The sequence below is a fragment of the Acipenser ruthenus genome, chromosome 29 (assembly GCF_902713425.1).
Source record: "Acipenser ruthenus chromosome 29, fAciRut3.2 maternal haplotype, whole genome shotgun sequence".
Lineage (NCBI taxonomy): Eukaryota > Metazoa > Chordata > Actinopteri > Acipenseriformes > Acipenseridae > Acipenser > Acipenser ruthenus.
The window spans coordinates 21,829,182-21,847,911 of NC_081217.1; the positions used below are offsets into that span (position 1 = coordinate 21,829,182).

General features: G+C 41.3%; 1 protein-coding gene across 4 annotated transcripts; it reads right to left on the minus strand.

Moving 5' to 3' along the window:
* Nucleotides 1-349: 349 nt before the first annotated feature.
* LOC117430757 (monocarboxylate transporter 1-like) lies at nucleotides 350-17,854 on the minus strand. 4 transcript variants are annotated; one of them, XM_059003618.1, is made up of 6 exons: nucleotides 17,831-17,845; nucleotides 11,725-11,885; nucleotides 9,280-9,536; nucleotides 4,572-4,715; nucleotides 3,076-3,924; nucleotides 350-2,680 (listed from the first exon to the last, which is right to left on the minus strand). In XM_059003618.1, exons 3-6 carry the CDS (start codon nucleotides 9,494-9,496, stop codon nucleotides 2,409-2,411), a joined length of 1,482 nt encoding a protein of 493 aa, XP_058859601.1. In that variant the 5' UTR covers nucleotides 9,497-9,536; nucleotides 11,725-11,885; nucleotides 17,831-17,845; the 3' UTR covers nucleotides 350-2,408. The 4 variants fall into 4 exon arrangements, with proteins under 4 accessions (XP_058859601.1, XP_033907091.3, XP_034773388.2 ...); XM_034051200.3 differs by lacking the exon at nucleotides 17,831-17,845 and adding an exon at nucleotides 17,004-17,321; XM_034917497.2 differs by lacking the exon at nucleotides 11,725-11,885 and having other exon boundaries at nucleotides 17,831-17,854.
* Nucleotides 17,855-18,730: the final 876 nt, after the last annotated feature.

The window sequence follows — 18,730 nt, forward strand, 5'->3', positions numbered from 1 at the left end:
TAACATATAGCTTGCTACATACCACGAACATCCCAGAATTACCCAATAGCTAACCTCTTACCATGCTACTGTCTAAACAGAACATTCTCTACCCTAAAATCAGTTCAACCAAGTTAACTTTTATGAGGCCCTGAAACATATTGGAAGGTGCTTATCATTTTATGGAGAGGCACCTGGACATATTGGAAGGTGCTTTTATAATTTTATGGCATCATATAAACTCCCCCACTCGCAGGTTACTGCAGAATGGAACACAGGGACTAATCTAAACTGTGAGAGGGCATTTACCAAATACACGCACCAATTTCACCTACACGCAGTTAACAAAAAAATAAAAACAACTCATGTAGGCATTTCAATTTTTATTTAGTGTTTATTTTACAAACAAGGCCAAATGTGTTTTGGAACACACAAATTGGACTGATTCGTAATTCCCCTCCAAAAAATCCAAGACCACCAAGATTTGTCTGCTAGAAGGAAATCTCAAACTGGAATTAAAAGGAATTCATAAAAAAAGGAAGGCTTTAGGATACAAAGGTTTGTGACATATTTAAAACGATTTATCTGAAATCACAACAGGACAAATTCATTCAGCATTTACTGCACAGCAATGGAAGGGAATCCGATCGTGTAGCTTGGACAGGAACAAGGTGAGGAGCAACCAAAGAAAAACAGATATACATTTTACATGGGTGAAAAAAAAATTACAAAAACTTCTCCCCATTTTGCAGTCAGTCCTATTCTATAAGCATCATCATTTATTCAGCCCCAATCTCTGTGCTCTGTTAAGAGACACACAACATAGATAGTGGTTCCTAGTTCTGTTGCTCCAACATTTAATCCAGCGGTCCCCGTCTGTCTTGTGCACACTAGAAGAATGCATGTATCTGATCTTTGTCTGTGCTAGGAAAGGCATGAAAGACCTTTGAACTGCTGGCTCTTACTACACTGCACAGTACAGCAGGTGGAACCAACACAGATGAAAGGTCAGGGGTCAAGTTTTTCCATGTCAGGCAGATTCTTGCAGATCTGCGCAGGGTCTCGTTACAGCAACCTGCATGACATCACAAGCAGCCGACTGCGCAACTTTCAAAAAAGTAACGGTCAGAGCACTAGAGATTCAGGGGTCAAGCTATACCTTTCACGGGTCAAGATCAGAGAAGAAATTGACACTTCGGTCATTCATTTCCTATTATAATGAATGATAACACTTTACATTTTCTTTACAACTTGGTAATACACATGTACAAAGTAATTTGTTTGCAAAATATTGCACCAACAGAAGCCAATGCATGCAATTAAAAGAAAAAACACCAACATATGCCTATATAAAAAAAAAAATTGACATTTTAATTAAAAATAAATGACAAAGTAATTCCAAAATTGCAGATCACAACCTGATGGTTACATTAGAAATGATCTATCTGTGCCTCTGAAAACATAGTGTGCTTCTCTTGCAAGCAATGTAATACAATTCAGACGCACACACAGTTAAGATACTACCTATGTGTCAGATGGGGACACACACATTAGCAACACATTTCATCTTGGGGGTTGGAAGTACCATTACGTGTTTGTTGTCCTCAAAATAAAAGGCTCTATCACAGATTTAATATTCTAGTTAGTACCACAGCGTTTCTCAGTTGCAGAACAGGGATACCATTTCACTACCAACAAGATCCTATTTATAAAACATTTAAAAACATGCCTTCATAAACTTTAAAAAGATGCTTATTGTATATGCCGATGCTGGAGTTTCCAGTAAGGGTGTAGCGATCGTCAGTTTAATTGAGCGAGAAAGGATCTAGTTTAAAAAAGGTCCTTCTGCAAGCTATGATGACCCCAGTAAAAAAAAAAAAAGGGCCACACGTGTGTATCAGAGCACCTTGAAAATCCAAGCCTGGGGAAGCACCATCTAAAAAGTGTGTGCTACACAAGGAAGGTCAGACATTTCAGGAGGCCAAGCACTTAACCCTTTAGGGACCAGGCTTTGACCAATCAGCATTTCATTTATAAAAAAAAAAAAATCTAAAAACAACTTTACAGTAGGCTATAGTTAATGCAATGTTCATTTATTTGGTCCTTAAAGGGTTTAAAAAAATCTGCAATGTGCAACATGGAATGCACCCATGTCAACTTGAAATGACCAGTTGTTGCCCCAAAGACCACATCATTTGATATGGAATAATCATAGCTTCTAGCAGTGTATGTGAAAGAACATTCCCCCAGAGAAGTGACGGAGTGGGGAAGGCATTACATCATTGCTTCTCATTTATACAAATGCCCCCCCTGAACTTTTTTTAAAATTTTTAAAAAGGCACTAGCTTTACAAGTTTCACCTAAAAAACTACAACAAAACACAGTGGCTGTCTAAAAGGAAGATTGCCTCTGCTGAACAGTTTCCTTTATCACACGCTGTTCTCCTCCTCCGTTTTCGAATCGTCTCCACTTCGTGTAGGCTGGGCGTCATTGATGGCTGTTACTTTGATGGCACCATCAGTGTTCGTTTCTTCCTCCCTGGCCTCCTGCTTCTCTTTCTCTAACTCGGCTTTCCGCTCCTTGTCCAGCAGCCTGTAGTTGATGCCCATTCCCACAAACAGGAACACGCTGGCGACGACTAGGATCCCTCCACAGGCGTAGTAAGTGTAAGCATAGTCATCGTAGATGTCGTGCAGATAGCCTCAAAAAGAAAAACAAGGGAACGCTTTAAAAGTCAGGACACAACCCATGCTAAAGCACGTAAGCCTACAAAGAAGAAATGTTAAAAAGTACTGCTCGAGGCATATTGCACACAAACTCCACAGTTATTTACAACAGGGATATCAGGATGTCAATATTTGAAACAGCATGTTAAAAGCCTAGCATTTTCCTAACTTTCATTAGCTTTATTCCTTCAAAACAGGATATCCAGAAATACTCCCAACAGGATTGACAGATTCTTTGTAAAAACATTTCTGTATATTTATAATTTTTGTACATAACACCCTCAACAGCCAAGACAGTGTGGAATGAGACAGTGCGGATAACGATACTGTATGCACAGAGATAGACAGAGAGCAGGAGTAGATCCCTTACCAAGTAGTGGAGGTCCCAACAATACAGGGCCACATTCCACAATAGTGACCAGCCCGACAGCACTGGAGAACCTCTGGGCTCCGACCAGATCCATCAAGGTTTCAAACAAAACGGAGCTCAACCAGCCAAAAGCAAACCCAAAGATGATGGCGTAGATGACGAATCCCACGAAACCGGTCGTGATGTGGGGGGCTAAAAGATGGCACACTCCATTGTACAAGATGGAAACGGCAAAGAAATACTGAACCCGGGGCCGTACCCACTTGGTATTGGCTAAAAGACCCATGGACGGCCTGGCAAACATGTCCACAAAGGCCAAAATGGACAGCAGGAAGGCCGCTCGCTCCTTATCCACATGTTTGCTCTTGGCGTAATTGCTGAGGTAGATCAGCGGAGAGAAGAGACCAAAAAACATGGTGACATTGCCCAGCAGGTAGAGCAAGAAGCCTCGGTGGGTGAACAAGGTGAGATCGATGAAGCTGTTCATCTTCTGGTACAATGTTAATTTCTCTTTTGGCTTCCCCGACAGGAGGTCTGCGTCTGCTTCTCCAGCTTTCCCCGATTCCTGCGCGACATCCATGGCTTCTACTTGCTTGGCTGTTTTTGGCTTGGGGCCGATGGGTCTCATGAGGGATCCAGCCACGCAACAGTTCAGCAGCAAGCTCCCCAGGATGAGAAAGCTCCCCCTCCAGCCAAACGTGTCGAATAACCATCGGTTGAGGGGAGAGAGAATGGACAGAAACACGGGACTGCCCGCCATGGCTATGCCGTTGGCGATAGGACGCCTCTTGTAAAAATACTTGCCGATCATGGTCAGAGCTGGGTTCAGGTTGAAAGCTAATCCCAAACCTAGGAGCCAAAAACAAAAAGAACAGTATTATTCATTAAATCAACTCAAGAATATACAGTGTGGTTCTCAAGTCAGTAGATGCGGGGCAATGGTGGAGAAAAGGGTACTGATCAAAGACCGCACATGCTGTGCTCAATATTGTCACAACTTGCACGGTGGCCCAATATAGGTCCATTTCCATTCTTTCATCTCTACAATCAGTGACACACAGGATCTACTATTGGAAACACAAGAGCACTTCATGTAAGAAACCCCATGTCCGTTACTTAACTAGCTACTGGGTGTGTGCCATTATACGAGAAATAAATGTACTGCGACGATGCATTTCTTACACATTGTCGGGTCTAAAACTTGTGGAAATACAGAACCTAATAATCCCACCATAAATGGGGAACTGAGGAATCTAAACATTGTAGTGTTCAGTACCTATGATAGACTGTTGAGAAACACTTGTAGTCTTTTTAAATACAGGGATAAAGTTTAAAATAACTGCTCTTCAGAAAATGGCCTTGGACGTCAAATAACAGATTATTTCTGTATGTATAACAAATCAGATCCCCATTACTAGTCACATGCTCAGAAACATACCAAGCGTATTCCAGGACAGGCTACCCTTAACAATACGTTGCAGTTTTCAAAGACACACCTCCTATGACTCCCACGCAGAAGTAGAGCCCTCCCACGGTGTTGCAAAACGAGGCTGCCACCAAACCCGCGCCGGACAGGCAGCCCCCAGCCATCATGACAGGACGGCTACCATACTTGTTCACCAGGATACTGCTTATGGGACCTGGACAGAGGGAGAGAACATAAGAACAAGACAAAACCAAAGAGAGAAGCCTCAAAACAACCGCGAAAGCTCGACTAGCTGGGTAATATTATTTTCTTAGCAGACGTCCTTATCCAGGGCGACTTACAAGATATCACATTTTTACATACAATTACCCATTTATACAGTTGGTTTTTTACTAGAGCAATCTAGGTAAAAGTACCTTGCTCAAGGGTACAGCAGCAGTGTCCCCCACGTGGGATTGAACCCACGACCCTCCGGTCAAGAGTCCAGAGCCCTAACCACTACTCCACACTGCTGCCCTTAACCTCATGGGAGACAGACGTGTTGGTCACACTATTTTAAGGGCTGTTTACTAACTTAAACAGTGTTAATTTTTAGCAAAGGGTTAGGGTTAATAAACCAGATTTAAAATTAGCTAAACATTACTACAGTAAAAATTTGAACCGATTTTAAGCATATGATCAACTGGGTATTGATCATCCATTGGGCTCTGGTGTTTGCAGTTTTAGCTGGCTGCTTATATATTAACTAACTTGCACTTGTATGCTGTTTGCTGTAGTACACATACGTATTTGCCTTTTATTCTTTATTTCAGGTATTCAAATACATGAAAATGTTGGCCCCCGTGTATTCTATTCAAACTATTTGAAATGCCCATCCCTGCTCTTAACCCAATTCCTTCTGCAACAAAAATCAACCAACAAACCACTAACCATGGCTTTGAACAATCTTACACGCTTCTGCCCCTGCCCACTCTTCAACAAAATGTTATGTTGCCATGGCAAAAACAAACAATGCAAAGCAGCTTCAACTGCTCCGAGTTCAGTGTCCCTGTAAGGGTAGAGACTAATAAGGAATGTCATCTGAACGAAGAGCCAGTCCAGCTGGAATGAACACAGATACGAATAGCAGGCATGCGGTTCCATTGTAAAGCATGCAACGCTGAGCCAGCCTGTGCAACACAGCATTATTATAGTGAAATTGGCCTGCTTATGGTCGTGAGACACTCACGATTCCAAACAGTGTCTCAATAGGTCCGGCAAAATAACCACAGGACAGGAAACGCCTGCACTGTTTGCACTTGTTAAACCTACAGAGAGAGAGAACACTGTGCATGTACAGGGTAAGGTAAACAGACACTTTGGTTCGTCAGCCCAATATAATAAGTGTGTCTGCTTGATTTAGTATTAGGATTGAGAGTGAAGTTATAACTTGCTGATGGACACGTACTCTACGGTCAGATTCATCAAGCATTAAGTCCCGTGCTGTGTTTTGCTGTACTTTATTATTCTGGTCTTCATTGTGTTGCAATTCGAGGTCTGATGCCATGCTCCAGAAATTGATTTGCAGGTTCTTTTGTAAAGTTGAATTATGGAGCTGTTATCAGTAACTTTAAAAAGTAGTATCAACTATTAAAATGTAATACTGTACAGATAAAGCACTCCCTCAGACCCATAAATGGATAGAGCCAAAAAAAAAAAAATTGTAACCATGGAAAGATACACGTCATTTTCAGACTTGATAAATAACACAATTTTTAGAAGTACATATTTAAGGGTATGCAGATTTACAATCCACTGTGGGAAGCGTACATCAGCATTTTAGTGCTATGTTCTGTGGGAAAAGTTAAACACTAAAGAAATACATATTGCAGTCTGTCTGGGAATTTAACAATGAAAGTATTCTCATACTTCGAGAATGCCAATGTTTATGCAAGCCAACATCTTTCTTTTGGCAGGGTCTATTTTAATGATCTAAACAGCGGGTGATCTTAACACTACCATCCCTGAACTCATAACCCTCTCCTGCTGCCGACCCATTTAATAATTCACTAGCAGGGTTAACAGCGCGTTAAGGAGCAGAAGCATCAAAGCAGTCATGTTCCATCAATACTAAACCTGCGAATAATGAGGATCATTTCAGACTTACTCTTGGGGTCAGGAAATGAATGTCTTGTAATGAATGTTGATGAATCATGCCTACAACGTTATATTGCTGCCTCTCAAGTCTTGGAGGAGTCATTTATGACTACACCACCCTCTCACCACATCCCTGTATGCCGGGACGCACGTACACACTGGCCTAGCCGTGGCTGGTTTGTGGTGCTGGGGTACTTCTGCCCATCTTACACTGGCACCCAAATGCAGCATGGCATCACAAATTGTATCTGTTTATTATCAATGCAAAGCGCTTGGCTGGGATACTTGATTGTGTAGCCGTCTTGAGTTTTCATTTTGCAGGAAGCCAGGAAATTTACAGCGTCATAAAGACCTCCGTTTATAGTGTCCTTCTATAGCACAGTCTCACAACAGTAAGCTGGTGTAGGATCTTGTCCATACTGTATGTCAGGAGGTAGGAGTCTCCCAACCTGGAGGGCAATTTCACAAGACTGACGGAAAGGTACAAACAAAAAGATCAAAGTACCTAGTAGGACTGATTGACCTTAAAAGGTAGTCTTCAGCAGGACCAAAGGCTGTACACAAGAGCATAATAGAATTAGACATTCCTTTAGAAATCAGGCTTCAGCCATTTCAGTAAAACTTGATCTCTGTCCAGTTGCAAAATGGAAGTCAGAACACTGAGTATTGTTTAGATTTGTTTGCCTCGTTTGTCCACAAAACCTTCTCTTTGTGCTGCAGTCGAGAAGGGCTGAAACGTACACAGAAAGGGTACAGAACAACTCAAAGCTAATGAGGAATGGTTTATCCGAATTGAGGTTAATGAGCTTCGTTTGAATTGGAAGGCAGGTTTAGAGATTGAGGCGTACAAAAATGTTTGAATTGGTGCCCGCCAGTTTAGATTTGCACATCTCTAATAACCAAACAAATGGATTCATTCATTTGGTTATTAGAGAACACAAAAAAAAAAAAAAAATTCTGCCAAAATGTATTGGGTCCTAACTATATTTATTTTATCCCTAAAAGTACTGCAGGGTTTGGATCGTTTCCTTTATTCCAGTGACCACCCAACATAGAGGCACAGTCCTCTTATAAACCATATGCAGAAACTAAGGATATTAAAAGCACAACTGAATTTCAGAAATGCCCAAAGAATGAAAATTCAGTTAATTTCTTCAGAAGCCGAGATGTTAAAATAGGGTGGATGCAGTAATGCAGTCAGCACTCGCATATCCGACGCTGTCAGACTCTGATTTCAGTGACGGTTAAACGCATGTGACGCATATCTGATTATTTCATTTCGGCCCGTTCCAACCCTTGTCCGTTTTTCAGGGAATACAAAAAATATACAAATGTCAGAAATTCATAGCTAAAAGGACTCTGTTTTAAAATAAAGTAGGCTTCCATAAAGATGTACTGTAGTTGGTTTTGTTGGTACAGTACTATTTTCAAATAGAAGTATTTTAATTCAGAATAGGATTCTGAAAATATAATTTACAATGCAATGAGATGGAGTAACTTATGTTATGAATGATAAATTACCTAAAATCCTCACAAGATCACTTAAACAAGAGAACCTTCTAAAAAACCCATCTCTCACTGTTGAGGTTAGTAACCAGTACAGGTCTACTGGCCTTGGTTTGAATTAATATCAAACTAACCGACTGTAGCTTCGAGTTGCAGTAAAGCAAGAGGACATCTATTAATAGCCAAATGTTTTCAGAACCAAGTTCTACTGGAGTTCATTTGTCCGTACATGCAGAAGGCCGTGTCACTATTTGAGGGAGGGAGCGGAGTGCTGTTTGTGTGACCATTGAAAATATACATATTCATAAAATCAGACATTTCTTGAACTCCTCTTAACTAAGAAGTCTTGTTTTTGACAATGGATTTGGATGGAGTCTATCTCCAACGGTCACAAGCAACACTAGAACAGCGGGATATTTCCTGCCACAGTCATTTCCCACAGCGTAATTATCTCAATTTGCTAAGATATTGTTGACTGAGCATGATTTGAGTAGCTTCTTGTTTCTTCAAATTTCATGCATCATACCAGCAGACTTGCACATGCAATTATCTAGCATGCATGCCCGCTGTGTTGGCGAACAATGCTTCAGTGATAGTTGGCAACAGCCAACTCCCAACCTCACTGGATCATGCTGCGAGTTTCCCGGCCTGGTTACGAGTATTAATGCTGCCCCGATGTAAAGTGAAATGCACGGCAGATTTCACTGCCACTTGTGGTCTTGCTTTGGTCACTGGATCAGGACAATAGTACTGCGCCCAGGGGCCCAATTCATATCTGTAGCCTTACGATCAAGCCATTTTATTTCTGAACCTTGTTCTCCAAGGTGTGGTCTTAAAAGCCCACTGCTTGAAAATAACTGTTGTAGTATTATGGAGAAATCTTAAAAACATATGCAGAAATTACTGCAAGAATCTGAAAAGGCAATCGTCTGCTTGACCCATTTCCTTAGTTTCATGAGAAGACATTGAGGCCTGCATTTTACAACTCAACGTACAAACACTGGCATGGCTTGAAACCAACACAAGCCCTGCATCCTAGTCAGTGAAAATAGGATTTTCCCCGCAGGACTGGCAGATATTTATGAATTTGTTTCCAACCCAACGCAGCGCTTTTAAAAGGCTCAGGAGCTCCTCACCTCCACCATACATCACCGCCAGCATGATCGAAGAGATCCAGGACACCTGGCTGCTGGTGGCGTCGAATATCACCTCGATCTCCTTGAAGAAAACCGTGATGGACTTGGAGAAGGCGTAGGAGAAGCCGATAGAAATGAATGCTCCGACCACCACGGCCCACCCCCAGCCCCCCTCCGGAGGCGTGTATCCCACAGGACCTCCCAACGCTACCGGCATCTCTGCTCTGGATGGCTACGGACCTCAAAGAAAACTAGAGCTGCAAGAAACAAGAAGAAACAGATCTTGGATCAAGGAACGTCAGTCTCGTGGTTTGTAATTTCAACTTAGACATTAGGACAGAGACAGATCTCAGTAAATTCATTAAAGCATTGAATAAAAAGGTGTATTTAGCATTTCTTTTGCAAAACATGATAAATGGTTACACAACTTTCTTTGCTTAATGGATGAATCCATATATATATATATATATATATATATATATATATATATATATATATATATATAAATTAAATTCCCAATATTACTTTATTTTATGGTTTATCACACAGTATTGGCAATTAATGTGTTTTAAAGACAAAATAAATCCTTTAGCTTTACTTAAATAAAAAAAGCATATTGTAGTAAAAACAATGATATTCAAAGTCTGTGCAAGGCTTGCATTTAATGCTATGCTAGTTTATCATTTACCATTCAAGCAAATAAAAAAAAGCAACTAGTCAACATTATTCACAGTTAAAGGTAGAAAAGACCTCTAACCTAAATACAACCAGGCACAATGATTTGTAATGTGGATTAGCCATCAGTATCCCCAGTGTAGTGTGCTTCCTAGCACTGCAGAAAAACATCCTAATCATTAACCAGTGAACAGGGGGCACCTTTAGTGAAAAACAGCAAAATATTTTGAAGTCGTCTAAAGTCTTCCCTGAGCTGGCAAAGGTAACAAGAAACACACGCACGTTTAACAGAGGTTTAGTATTTGTGAACAAGCACAGCTGGTGCCACTAGAACAGCGCAAACTCCCCACAAACGATCACTTCCACCCACATGGAACGAGGAGCTTCAGAGCTCGTCATTCAGGAACGCAGTCCCATCCGAGTCAGGAATATTCCTCAGATCACACAGCTCCACCGCCGAAGACTGCTGCTCTCATTAGCACAGGCGTTTCCATCCTTCCAGGATCACATTAAAAGTGTAACACCTTTACAGTACCAGTGAATGACTACATACTGGAATTAGTAGTCAATTAAAATCATAGCGAAAAATAAGTCATACCCCTTCCTCCTTCAATACAAAACTCATCATGGACAAATCCAGGACAAGTAGGTTTTATACTAAATATCTTGTTAGCAGTGGTGCAATCCTTTTAAGTTTTATTTCAGACGTGGATAACACGATTCATCTTTTTAGTTAAGATCTTCATAAAATCGGCTTTTGTTCTTACACCAATTTAAACCAAATGTATTCTAGTTTCCATGCCCCCCCCCCGTGTTAAACTGACAATAGCTTTGTTTTAGTGTGCCACATGACTCGTGACTGATACTTGCTGCCACACAAAGTAGATCCTAATTATAGCTGCTCTGGACGGCATCAGATATAAATGCTTCAGGGGAATGGGCCACCAGCCCTCTCAGTTCTTAGAGTGCACACTAATGTATTTTTGGTATGCAGGCACACATTGTTCCTCGGGGAGACTGGTTTGCACAATGTGATCTGCCTTTAAAAATCACTCCGGTCTTGGAAGAGTCACCTTGCCACTCTCCTGTTGCGTGCCGAGTCAAGTCGCTGCACAGTGTAATAATTACAGACACGTATGCATTGGTTTCCTCTGCACGGTATCTTCGTACGTTCTCTTCTAAATGTCTTTAGAAAAGCCTCCCTGTTTATTAAACCGTAGGGTCACCATATCATTTCACAGGAATTCAAATGAACAGGCAGCCTTCAACAGAAAGGAGCAGCTCTTCATTTAAGGTTTCCAGCTTTCTTGCTGGGCTCACTACAGCAGTCTGTCTATCCACTCCACTGTTCTACATATCTAGGAGAAGTGCTTATCTAGCTGTGGTAAAGAATATTCCAAGCAAGGCGCATCAGGCGAGCTTGCTCATACTCAAACATGGCACAGTTACACATGGGTTACTATGCCATGATACTGACAGCTCGAGGTTTACATTTACAGCTGTGGCAGGGGATGCACTATATGCTACCAGCATTTTAACAGTCTTTGTAATTCAAGGAGCTTGTGCATTGTTTGGGAAAGTGGACAGATCTTGAATGGATGTCTGGTTTTACAAGTACAGAAGTTTCTAACATTACATTAGTGACGAGAACAAAATTAAGTTCCACAATCCGCTCAACAAAAGCACAGTACTCCATTCTACTGGGCTCCTAGAAAACCAGGCGGACCTGTACTATTATTTAAAGTTGTTAGAAATGATTTCTTTGCTTACCACCAGTCTTCGAGGACAGGACGATGTTCTCGGCTGTATGCTCAAAGTGTGCAGCAACAAGCCCACTTCCAGGACCCCAGACAATGCTTCCCTTCCCCCCCAGGTTCAACAGAGTTACTCAAAGAATGACGTGCAGTGCTGGAGAGGAACCGATTCCACTGCTGAAAAAGGAGAGAGAGCAGCCCTGAAGTTCAGCAAGTGCAGGGCTGTTTGATTTGGTCTCTCTAACATCATCCTATTGGCCTGCAACGCCACAGACACACCCCCTGTTTTTATTGCTCTTAAATCACAAGTGAGGGATGTTTTTTTGGAAGAATTAAAAAAAAAAAAAAAAAAGTTGGTTTTATTGATAAAGCCCTCAATTATCCAGTTTCAAATGCACATTAGAAATGCATAGTACAAACTGTATTAAACAAATTTCTGTTCATCAACTCAAGTTTCTGAAGTTGAGACAGAAGACTTGTAAACTCGTTGCGAGGGACTTGTGTCTTTGCCAGAATTAGATTACGACAATAAAGCTATTCAATGCCTGGGTACCTGTACTTCAGGTTAATCAAAAACAGTTTATGACCTGTGGTTAGCATTGCTACTGGTATGTACTGTAGGTCAAGAGACAACTTCTGGCCATTTCCCAGTTCAAGCTAAGAATGCGTTTAAAGTACAGCATATTTTCTGCACAGCACTGTCCCCCGTTAGAGTTTGCATATAGATAGAGAATATAGGGGGTGTATGAAGGCTGTCTCATTTACACTACGGTTTCCTATATCTACCGTCAATCAATTATGATTCAACACTGGCTATTGAGAACCAGAATCAGGGGGGTGTGTTCCATCTGCCAGACTTACATTTTTATACAGAGAACAGCTTGTTGGATTCCAATTGCCAAGTGCAGTCTTCAGCACAAGAGACTGCTTGTACACAAAACCTGGGATTTGCTGATGCAATGCAAAGCCTCGGTTTCATACAGGGGTAAACTCATTCAAGCCAGCAGGCTTGTAAAGGCTTGTAAAGTTGTTAAACGCATCCCCTTTTCACAAAGGGTTAGCTTTCAATCTGCAGGTTTTGCTGGCACTTTGAGAAGGTTAAAGGGCCATACTGTTAAATTGTATGGTTCTGGTTGCACGCTAGAATAATACCTAAAACTGTGTTTGAAGTTGTCTGAGCCATCCTGACCTTTACCAACAACGTAATGTTGCTGAAGCTGAAACTCTGGGACCCTTCAAGAAGCTGCTTGATGAGATTCTGGGATCAATAAGCTACTAACAACCAAACGAGCAAGATGGGCTGAATGGCCTCCTCTCATTTGTAAACTTTCTTATGTTCAGGCTTGCATTCAACCCACCTGGCTGTGTGCTGCGTGACCACAGCTGAAATACTGTGAACTGGAAACAGCATGAACTTCATTGATACCAGGGAGTCCTGCTGACCTATCACAAGGCAGTGTTACTAAACTGATAATCTGGCAGGAGTCATTCATTGGCAGATAGTGCTGGAGTTTAAAGTGTCTAGTTTTCACTCCTGTACTTCACAACTTTATCAAACATGATTACCAATTTAACAAGTATCTTGGCAAGGCTTCCCTTTTCTTTTTAAAACCCTGATTTTATCAGCGCTTTGATATTTTTGGTCCAGCGCTGTTCCTGACAATAAAAAAAATTATTCTCATTACAAATTATAGAAAACACAGTGCTCTATTAAAAAGGGAACATAGCATGATATAGATTACAGCAGCTGTAGAACCACACCCGATTAAACAGACGTTCAAACTGTCAATTCCTGGGATGGAAACAGGCAGTTTCCATCCCAGAACCTCGCCAAAAAACATTTTAAAAACATTTGTGGTTATATTTTTAGCAGAGATGTATTCATTTCAGCAAATTCAAGGACCACCTAAAGATTCACCAAAAAGTGTTTATATGAAGGCATGCACGCTTGTGTGCCTTCAATTAACTAAATATAATTAAAAAAATGTAAAAAGTAACAGCCGCCATGCCCTTTAATCTGCAGAATGCCCTGTTGAACAAAACTAGAGCCGTTCTTGTCAACAGCACATTAAAAACCAGGAAACCCCACGTAATGGCACATTTTTCGCCGTCGGATTACGCAGCAAGATCTCAGCTAGTTTTGTGGCTTTGCTCAAACAGCCGTTTAGTTTTGAGCTCTATCCAAGAACGCTCCGACTGCAGCCTTGAGTTCCCCCAAGAGCAGGGCAGCAATCCACAAGCAGTCCTTCCACGGCCTCAGCAGCCAAACTCAGCTCAAATGTGAACTTCTCAGGTTACAGCTGCTACCTGCACAATGCACAGCTCAGCCTCTGTAGTGGCACCACGATACAGGGGGAATGCAAACTCTATTGGGGTGCCACAAGGACAGTGCAGGGAGACTCCAACTGGACACGCTGCAATGCCAAGCTGCCATTAATATTTCTGAAACCTTGGTTTTTGAAATCTGTCTTGCCATTCGTTAACACCAGCATGCCACATATCTTGGTTGGCACTGCAGCCTCAGCAGCTCTTAACGGGCCCCATTCATAGCAATGCCACGTATACACAGCAACAGCTCTGACTTCTGACAGGCCGCTGAAAGAAAGAACACATTTATATATATAGTGCTTTAGAACCAGCGCCAACAAACTCAATAAAAAGACACTACTGCTATCTTTCAGCAACGTCTCCACTCCAGAAACAGAGACTCCAAGAAGTCATGTGTTCTGTGCTGCCGTCCAGAAAGCAGACTGCATGAACCGTGGGGTTATCCTGCGATGACCGCTAAAAACAGGTGGAGGACCAAGTCCAGGGCGATTCACCCGTGCTGTAAAATAGTAACACAATTGACTTCGAAAGCTGTGTGTCAGCTAAAAACAGGTTTCCTGCTGAAGAGACCAGGCACCCTGCCATGGAGCCTTGCCAGAGCTATTCCTCTGTATGTAGCTCCTGTAAGTCTAACCCAAGAAAGCTCTCTGCACAGCGACAGAAGTGTCAAGCAGGGCTCATCCCGAAGCTACTACCCCTCCAGCGCACCTGTCACTACCCCATTACATCATGAGATGGGTATTAGGGATCTGCCCTCAGGGGCTACAGACACAGTGCAATATTGATTTAACAGGTTTCAGTAGGCAAGAACAGAAACCATGCACAATAGCATCCCCCTAAAGCAAGGCTTTTATTGAGAGAGAGAGAGAGAGAGAGAGAGAGAGAGAGAGAGAGAGAGAGAGAGAGAGAGAGAGAGAGAGAGAGAGAGAGAGAGAGAGAGAGAGAGAGAGAGAGAGAGAGAGAGAGAGAGAGAGAGAGAGAGAGAGAGAGAGAATGAATAACTAGCAAATAACCTCACAATACACAATCACAAAACTGTTACTGCGACCATTTATCCAATTGCATTGCACTCAAACAATTTATCCAGATTGTACTGGAAGTGAATTCAAGCCAGTCACCTTTCTTCCGTACGCTGTTCCTAACTGACCAGATTATTTAACAACAGAATTTATGAGTGAGCGTTTGAAATCATGGATGAGAATTTTTAAACGGCTACGCTGCAAGCGGGTTACCTATACTACTGGTTTCAGGCTGAAAAATCTATTTAATAAATATTACAAAAGATGAAAAATTAAAACACACACAAACTTAAGCTGCAGTAAGACAACTGTGCCTTTAGGGATTGCCCCTCAAACACATCAAATGCACCACAACCCTACAAAACAAACAAAAACAGGACAAGAAGTTAATAAAAGTACTCGCACTAGAAGAGGGTCCACTCAGGCTTGAAGAGCCACAGTGTCCCACCCCACCCCCAAAACCTGAAGCAAACTCCCTTTGTTCTTTGCAAACGTATTACAAAATAGCTTAATGGGGAAATACCTTGTATGGTTACCTCACCAGGTCGTTCATATGCAAAACATAACACATAATAGAAAGGTATGCCTGCTGGGATAACAACTACAGCATCCCGGACTGCATCAACCACCTATATCCACAGCCACCCCGACAGGACCCTGACAAAGAGGAGGCTGAGGCAAAGCAGCTGGAATCCTGGGTTCTTCACAGCACCCCTGCAGGCAGAGTTGAAAAGGTTACCCCTGGCTATCACCGACCTGCAGGTTACTGCACCGAGTAAGCAAATGTGCGATAGGCCGGGAGATCTGACCTTTGGGAGATCTGAAGAGATCCTCTGCAGGCCCGGGGTATGTGTGTTTCTGCCATTAACACAAAGTAAAACATTCAATCTGTAAACGGCATACAACACTCCCAACAATTAAATAAATGCACACAAAAACACTGAACTGCAGCTCAATAGCTTACTTTTGCAAATGTAATTATATTATCTACCACAGCTGAAAAACAGCATAGAAACCAGGCAATGCTGACAAGTAGCGGCAGCCCAGTTTAATAAAACTCGCAACTTATCTGAAGTATTTAACCTTCTCAAAAACCTTTCATTGAATGAATCTGTGTTACAATGTGTACTTACTTTTCAGAAGTTGCGTGAATTTAATAGTAAACAAAATACAGTATTTTTAAAAAAATAAAACTATATAAACGCAAGGCACGGGATTAATTTAATTCCACTTTTAAATGCGCGCAAAGCCATCCCGATTTAGACAAAGTAAACTTCAGAAATACACTTGGATTTGTTTTAAATCCAATTTTAAATACACTGAATTGAGAGTTTTCTCGTTCTTATGCATATGAAAAAAACAAGTAACTAACTTAAATAAATAACCCAAAGGTAACACACGGAATGTTTGAATGAAACGTAAAAAGGTAGAATGTAGCCTATACCTGACAAAGCTTTACAGGATACCCCCGTTTCGAGCTCGAAACGACAAAAACCTCCTTAAACTCAACTCGTGATTATGAGTTTCAGCTGCGTACCTAACTTTTACCGCAACGTCGTTTGCCGTCCATGTTGTAACTTATATAACGTGAAAAATAAACTTTAACTGGAACAACACAGACTCGAGACCAACCCAGGTAACTCACTCAGAATTTTGAATGCAGTTGCCATAGCATCACATGGACTAACTTCCAACGGCTGAATAACACATATTTAAATATATTTTAAAAGAATAGACCAGCTCGACAAAGTAAAAAGGGTTTCAAGTCCGTGTAAGAGACACGAGTCTTGAGAAACTAATTTCCGCACTCCTCATTCACACGGACAGTTAACCTAACTGGTGGTTTTATTAAACCGAAAAACCGTCTAGAAGTGGAAACAAAATATTAGTTTTTAAAAAGGACGCAGGTTTTTTGGATTACAGTTCTTTTTTTGTTGTTTTTACTTACCTACAGAATTGGTCAGCTTGCTCCTGAAAATAGCTTTCTTTTTAACAACTTCTTAAAGTAAAACTTAGCTGCGCGTCTTCACTGATAGAGTGGCGACCAAACTTTCTCGGACGGGATGCTCAATTAGGAGCGGATGGCCAGTTTAATGAGCGGCGCATGCGTGCTATCGTCATTGACACGCCTCTGAAGAAAAAAGTTAAGGAACAAGAATTAAAAAAATGTGTCCAGTCTTTCATAAGCGCCACAGTGTTTCAACGCAAGTTTGAATCCAGTCCGCAGTCCACAGTAAAACGAGTACGAGCCGAGAAGGAAACAAACTGCTTACAAATTAGAGTGAACGCGTTGTTCTTACCAAAGTCCCCAACCGCAGTTCATCATTCATAAGCATGGGTTTAATTTATTTTAATGAGGGTATTGTCAGAACAGCTGTTTTAAAAATATTTATACCGAAGCTAGGAACACGTTTTGCTTTTTAGGGAAGGGCTGAAATAAAAAGCCTGGCGAAGTTTGCAGCCTGGGCGACTGCCCTTGGGTGACCTTTTCTGCAGACAAACTGCAGTTTCGGGGCTAGCCTTGCGGTGTATAGTATTTTGTATAGATAAACTGTTACGTGTTTTCCCCTGTTCTGTACAGCTCAGCGTGTCACGACCCCCGCGTGTTTTTTTATAAGTTGCTGACTCAGCAAGTATTCCTCGTAAAAACAATAGTAGGAAGTGATGAGGCAGCAGCGGCAGCTTTTCCTCAGTTATTTTTGAAACTGTTGGTTCAAAATTAAAATATATATTTTTAAAAAAAAACATGCAAAAATCAACACAAGAAAAACAAACCGATGATGAAGTTCTGCTTTCAAATGACTCGCCTGTTCTCATGTTTCTTTTTGCTTACGTCACCCGTTGAACTCGGATGTTTGATAAAAAAAAAAACTACCACTTGTAATGCATTTTGAATAGGAAAAGGTGTGGCTTCTGAAGTGTTTCCTATTGGGTTAGGGTATTATATGTTGCTTGCTCTGTGTATTTTAAAGTGAACTGCTATTTAAAAAGTATTGTTTAAATCTGTCCGAAAAGAGTTTCACTGAGATCTGTCTTCAGTCCTATATAAACACGAGGAGAACAACAGCGAGATTTTGACTGACTAAGGGCCATATTTTCAAAGCTTTTACTCCAGTCTTTAAATAACCCCACAGATATTAAAATATTGTTTTGGGTGTTGATTTTGTTTATTAGAGCGGTCCAGAAAAACGATTGAAATGGCCCTGAAACAGCTGGACTAGCTGTGGAGCTGCGTGCCCCATGCTGTTCCATGCTGGGTATGTAGTCACAATAGAGTCCTTCACAACTTTAACAATATTCTGAAGAATTTAGGTTAACTTAAGCAGGGATTCCTTTTGTTAAAACAAAAATATGTCATTGGTTTGGTGTGCAGGTATTGGTAGATGTGTAAATTCTTCCACCAGAAACAGCTAATTATCTGGGAGAAAAGGAACATTAATGACATTTTGGAAAATATCCAGTTAGCCTAATTTAACCAGCTTAGGGGGGGTTAAACAGCTCATTTTGCAATTACAGTGCTCTAGTACAGAAACAGTATACAGTCGCATTTAGGCTGTGTTTAAGAACAGTTATTTCCAGTTGACAGAATGTGAAATCCTTTCGCCTTCAGAAAGCTGACAGCCGTTAACATGAATGGTAACTCAGGTCTTGTTAGCAAGCCTAGGCAGTTACATA

Excerpts from the sequence above, each read along its gene's own strand:
- LOC117430757 (XM_034917497.2), bottom strand. The coding sequence starts at position 9,496 with ATGCCGGTAGCGTTGGGAGGTCCTGTGGGATACACGCCTCCGGAGGGG. Across the intron at positions 3,925-4,571 it reads CTGCGTGGGAGTCATAGGAG|GTTTGGGATTAGCTTTCAAC; the intron begins GTGTGTCTTTGA and ends TTTGGCTCCTAG. Across the intron at positions 2,681-3,075 it reads GTTGGGACCTCCACTACTTG|GCTATCTGCACGACATCTAC; the intron begins GTAAGGGATCTA and ends TTTCTTTTTGAG.